At 50.0% G+C, this 6,109-nt stretch overlaps 1 protein-coding gene across 1 annotated transcript in view; it reads right to left on the reverse strand.

Annotated features, from left to right (window-relative positions):
* cblb (Cbl proto-oncogene B, E3 ubiquitin protein ligase) overlaps positions 1 to 6,109 on the reverse strand; it is a 35,408-nt gene that overhangs the window by 1,328 nt on the left and 27,971 nt on the right. The window contains exons 10-14 of the mRNA XM_084474257.1: positions 4,069 to 4,334; positions 3,756 to 3,853; positions 3,245 to 3,373; positions 2,332 to 2,505; positions 1,186 to 1,308 (exon numbers count right to left, since the gene is read on the reverse strand). Coding sequence (XP_084330383.1) covers positions 1,186 to 1,308; positions 2,332 to 2,505; positions 3,245 to 3,373; positions 3,756 to 3,853; positions 4,069 to 4,334 — 790 coding nt within the window. The remainder of the gene's footprint in view (positions 1 to 1,185; positions 1,309 to 2,331; positions 2,506 to 3,244; positions 3,374 to 3,755; positions 3,854 to 4,068; positions 4,335 to 6,109) is intronic.

Here is a 6,109-nt window from a genome sequence, read left to right on the forward strand (position 1 = left end):
TATCCGACCACACAGAAGTCCTGGATACTTGAATATAAATTAAGAAAGTCTCATCTTATATAACTATAATGTTAATTAATACTTAAAGGTCAAGTGATTTATATTGCGGTTGCCACTAGCATTGAGGTTGCAGATTGCAACCAACTGAATCCCCCCCTTTGGGTCTCCCACGCCAATAAAATAATAACAAATGATTTAGACCGTACAGACATTTGCTTTTAGCGAAAAAGGGACATTAACTTTAATCGCACCAAGGTCGACTTTCACGGCTTTTTAGCCTGCGAATAACCAATCCCGTTGGGGCGTCATTGTCCTAGTCCCATGGACACTGCTCATGTTGTACGACGTGGCAGAGATAACAGCCTATTTACGTTTCTCAAACGCAGTCCTCTTAGTGCATCCATAGTGGTTAACTACATTCATAGACCTATCATTATCGCTATCTGTTACATGGATGGTTGATTCATCTCCATGCAGTTGGCGCTACAAGCCAATGTTTACTTGCACTCGTGCACTTGTGAATGAATGTGAATGTGAATGTGAATATGTTGCCTATGATAACATGACGTTGTGCAGTGTTGACTTTAACCGAAAGAGTGCAAGCTTACGTCTAGCATCAAACAGGGAACCCACCTAAAATCGTACATCTCCATTGAGTTTGATGTCCACGTCGGAGAGGGTTATGTTTCTTGGATATGTAGTGCAACCCAACGGTGTGGGGCTCATTTCATATACAACACCACTCATTATAACCTGCACAACCACGGTGCTAAAAAAAATATCACAAATGGGTCGTTGCCATGGGGATAACACAGCCCAACTCCTGCCTACAACTCTTAGACCAGAACGCATTTTCTTAAAAATAAGGCTCAAACCAAGGTAACGAAAAAAAAAAAAAAGAATTCTCAATTTCATGGATTATACACTCATTAAAACATACTTCCGAATGTTACATTCCATTTCAAGTCTGTGCAGTTCTGCTGCCACTCAATTCCACACTCTGGCCTTTAGCCCTTTTTTCGCCCTGCCTGGAGCAGCTACAGTCAACACACAATCCAAAACCTCCATGTAATCACAGGCGCTCCCGCGAACCCGCATAACCCTCGGGTTCTCTCTCTCTCTGTCCTGACGTGGCCGCTCTGAACTCTCATGCACCCAGAGTGGACCCCGTGCCGCCGCTCCTACCTTGTGCGGCGGCCAGGTGCTGGTGGTCCAGGCCCTCTCTGGGGAGGTACTTGACGTGGTCCACCGCCTGCCTGCGCAGCGGGGGGAGAGGCGCCGCCCCGCTCAGCATGTCCAGCACCGCCTCTGAAAGGTCACCACGCACAATCATCTGAGTGTGTGTGTGTGTGTGTGTGTGTGTGTGTGTGTGTGTGTGTGTGTGTGTGTGTGTGTGTGTGTGTGTGGTCGCGCATTCACTATTGAAAAACACACGTTGAACGGACACAACAGCAGTGAAGCGCCGCCCCTGCTAGACCATCCTTCCCCCCCGAGTCGTGTGCATTCACACGCTGCTGATATCAAGTAACAAAAACGATAAGGGGAACATGATTCATGGGGACGGACGGGGAGGCAGGGCTGGGGGGGAAAACGTAAACGGTGGCAGCCGACCGCAGACAGGATCTGATCGGGTGGAATCAGCGCAGCAGACACGGTGAGGTAAACACGGCCCTCTGATAAACGCGACGCGCGGCCAGAGTCTCACGCAGCGCTTTATCTCCCCACTCATGCGGCGCTATCACAAGGCGTCACCTGCGTTGTTCCTTCAGGTACGGGTGTGGAGTGTGGGTGGTATTGAGGTGGGTGGTGCTGAGGTGGGTGGTGTTGAGGTGGGTGGTATTGAGGTGGGTGGTGTGGAGTGTGGGTGGTGTTGAGGTGGGTGGGGTTGAGGTGGGTGGGGTTGAGGTGGGTGGGGTTGAGGTGGGTGGTGTGGAGTGTGGGTGGGGTTGAGGTGGGTGGTGCTGAGGTGGGTGGTGCTGAGGTGGGTGGTGTTGAGGTGGGTGGGGTTGAGGTGGGTGGTGTTGAGGTGGGTGGTGTTGAGGTGGGTGGTGTTGAGGTGGGTGGGGTTGAGGTGGGTGGTGTTGAGGTGGGGGGGGTTGAGGTGGGTGGGGTTGAGGTGGTGGTGTTGAGGTGGGTGGTGTGGAGTGTGGGTGGTGTTGAGGTGGGTGGTGCTGAGGTGGGTGGGGTTGAGGTGGGTGGTGTTGAGGTGGGTGGTGCTGAGGTGGCGGGTGGTGCTGAGGTGGCGGGTGGGGGGTGGGGGGTGGTGCTGAGGTGGCGGGTGGTGCTGAGGTGGCGGGTGGGGGGTGGGGGGTGGGGGGAGGGGGGCGTTACCTGGGGTCAGCAGCAGGTGCTCCTGGCCTGATGAAGGGCGGTGGGGCCGGCTGACGGCCGGGAAGGAGGCGGAGGAGGGGAGGTCGGTGAAGCTGTGCCTCAGGGGGGGCGGCGGGGGCTGCGGGGGAGGGGTGGACTGGGGGGAGGGCCGGCCATTGAAGTGACCCTCAACCGCTGCGACCGGGGGGGATAAGAGAGAGCAGGAGAGAGAGAGAGGGGGGGGGGGGGGGAGGATAGTCGGAGGTGAGGTAGAGGGCGAGACCAGATTTTCTGTTCTTTTTAAAGACGTTTGGGAATGTTGCGAATTAAATAGCCCCGTGGTGAATAAAATTAATGAGGCAAATTAAATAGCCTGAGATGGATGAAACGAGCAGTAAAAAAAATTAAATACTTGCTTGTGCACAACTGTGACACGCACTTAAAGACGTGCAGAGTTTGTCACGGGATTTACATCAAACTCTTCGGCACTTTCCTCTTCATCATAATCTTCAACATCATCATCCTCACCAACACCATCATCCTCATCCTCACTAACACCATCACCATCATCATCATCATCCTCATCATCCTCACTAACACCATCACCATCATCATCATCATCATCCTCATCATCCTCACTAACACCATCATCATCATCATCATCATCCTCCTCATCATCCTCACTAACACCATCCCCCTCATCCTCACTAACACCATCCCCCTCATCCTCACTAACACCATCCCCCTCATCCTCACTAACACCATCACCCTCATCCTCACTAACACCATCACCCTCATCCTCACTAACACCATCCCCCTCATCCTCACTAACACCATCACCCTCATCCTCACTAACACCATCCCCCTCATCCTCACTAACACCATCCTCATCATCCTCACTAACACCATCCCCGTCATCCTCCACATTAAGTACCTTGAGGGGGCAGCAGTATGTCATAGTCTGAGGGGGTTCTGTTGTTGCGGTGAGGGCAGGGGACGGCATGCACCGCTGCCGCTGCTGCCGCTGACGGGGGCGGGGGTCTGACCGGCTCGAAGGACCCACCTGGAGACCAGCGAATAGCAAAGGAACCCTGCTGCTTTAATGGGAACTATGAGGCAATTATAATCGCCGGGCACTCATGAGTCAATCGAACAAAACGCTTTTCTTGGGTTTTCTTTCTTGTACTGATTTCATTCTTGTTTCCTGTACTCTATTTCAGCGCATTGAAAGAGAACAGAAACACCAAACAAACACTGAACAAAAGAAAGACAGATATAGAACGAAAGAAAGGTAGAAAGAGGGAAAGACAGAGGCTCATCGCCTGGAAAACGTACAGTTGAAGAGGTATTTCCCTAAACATCCATAGTATTGTATAGAAAGTAGACATACATGACAACAGCAATATACTGGCAGCATTTACACCTAATGGTTGAGGAAGACTCACCGTGCTCTGGAGGCTTGACCTTCCTCTCCTCAGAAGAGGAGGAGGAGGAGGAAGAGGAGGAGGAGGAGGGAGGCTCCGGGGAGCCGTTCTCCACATGCCTGCAAAGGCGGGAGAGAATAAGATAGGAATAAGAGAGGAATAAGAGCGGAATAAGCTCCACGCCGGGATCTGGCTGCTTCAAGACCAGAACAATCTCTGCTCCAGGTTGCAGCACGCATCGCAGGGCCCCCTCTCCTCCCCCTCCCCCCCCACCTCGAGTGCAGCGCGAGAGATGGTCTCCCAGAGGGGCCCCGGTGGGGGACTAGGTGCCTACCTGCTGGGGGCTGATATGGAGATGCAGATAGGGGCTTGGCTGATGCACAGGCTGGACGAGGGCACCTGGTACAGCAGCTCCGGCCTCTCGGGGGGCCCTCGGCCCTCCCTCTCCCTCTCCAGCCCGCCTCTGCTGAAGTGATTCTGGGGTCTGTGGTGTGACAGTGAACAGGAGGCGTTAAGAGATTTTACCAGACAGGTTTTTATTTTATTATGTTTGTCCCACGTTTGATATTGTTCCGTTTCGATCTTTTCGATTTTCATAGATAATGGTGCAAGCCGTCATGCCCACTCGTTGACTCTGTGATGCTCATGCAACCACTCCTTGACTAGCAGCCGCCAGCGAGCTAGGCCCGTACATGTCGAGGGAATAAAAAGACACAACTACGAGACACTCTCTCTCTTCCAGAACCTCCAAACTGCTATCTATTCAACTGTGGGCTTTGGCTGCCCCCCCTGGTGAGAGAGGGAGTCAGATAGAGAGAGAGAGAAAAAGAAAGAACGTCTTAGAGAACAAGAGCTGAAGAGCTATTAAAGACTCACTGGAGAGAATATAAAATAGGAATTTGAGCGCCTGTGGGGTGAGTGCGTGTGTGTGTGCGTGTGCGCGCGCGTGTGTGTGTGTGCGTGCGTGCGCGTGCGTGCGTGCGTGCGTGCGTGCGTGTTTTTGAGAATTTGCGGTTGCATGTGTGTATACTTTCCTGTGTACGAACCTGCATGTATCCCAGGTATGGAAGAGCATGTGTGTGCAAGTCAGCGGTTAGCTTGTTTAGCTACAACGCTCTGGGTGTTCCAAATAATTGCCACCCTAAGACGTAGTGGCGCGTTACTCATGAGCTCTTGACTAACTATAATAAAGCCTGTTTACAAAAAAAGCATATATATATAAAAATATATATCAGGGTGAGAAATTAACAGGGGCCATTTAAAACAAAAATAAAGCTGCCCTTGAATTTGGGATGGCACGGGCAACACTTGATGATGTATTACAAGTGTCCTTCCCTGATATATAAACATATAGCTATACAACGACTGTGAGCCCCCCCCCCCCCCCCCCCCCCGCAAGGTTAATAAGCTAATGCCGAGTGACAGACCTCCCTCTCCGCTACGCAGCCTCTACACCAGCAGACACGTAATCTAATTCATCAGGGGCTAAAAGCCTGTTAGACATCCAGTCCTGTCTTTTCTTCCTCTTTCCTTTTCCAAACAGCTTCTTCCATCGATGAGCCCCGTGCTGCATTAGCTGAACACAGACCTGCACTAGCCTGCATACGCAAAAACTAACTGAAACAAGGCCAAAGTAAAAGGGCTGAACAGACGTGAATAGACTTTAATCATTAATATTCTCACCTCGTTATTGCATGTAACTTTGACTTTTGGGAAAACTGAAAACTGTATATAATCGTATTTTTAATTGTATACAATCTGTTTATTTGGTCGGGTATATTATTACTCTTGACTCTCTGTATTATTCACCTTCATGTATATTTAAATTCTTTACCTCTTTACCTCACGAGAGGTAAAGAGGAAAAACATTGCACACGGGCATGAGGAAATGCTGGCAGTCTGAGCGTGCGCTGGGGTTCTGTCATGGGGACCAGTGTGAAATTAAGTGTCATCTGGCTTTAGAGCTAGCCGGCCATGCCAGACATACATTTGGTAGGAAATGCATTTGTAGGATCCAAGGGCAACGTTATAAGTGTGTGGTCACAAAATGCCCTGGTTCGTATCCTTCAATCATATTCCTTTTTGGTTCGAGCAGATGTATGATTCACATCAAAAAAATATTATTAATGTTGTTTTGTAAATAAAAACATTACAGCCCACACAACCGTGTGGGCTGTTCTGTTCATGTAAAAACTCTTCCGGTGTTGTTCTGTTTCTCAAGGTTTTAATTAATTCTAGGTACAGACAAAAAACGTAAAGGTGAAACAGTGTGTTCTTGAAACATGCACTGAGCACTGACCTTTTTCAAAAACCTTTTTCAATTCGTCTTCAAGGTGATTGACAGTCATGGTTTCCTGCTAATATACTTTATGTAC

This window comes from Micromesistius poutassou (assembly GCF_964030765.1).
Source record: "Micromesistius poutassou genome assembly, chromosome: 10".
Classification (NCBI taxonomy): Eukaryota; Metazoa; Chordata; class Actinopteri; order Gadiformes; family Gadidae; genus Micromesistius; species Micromesistius poutassou.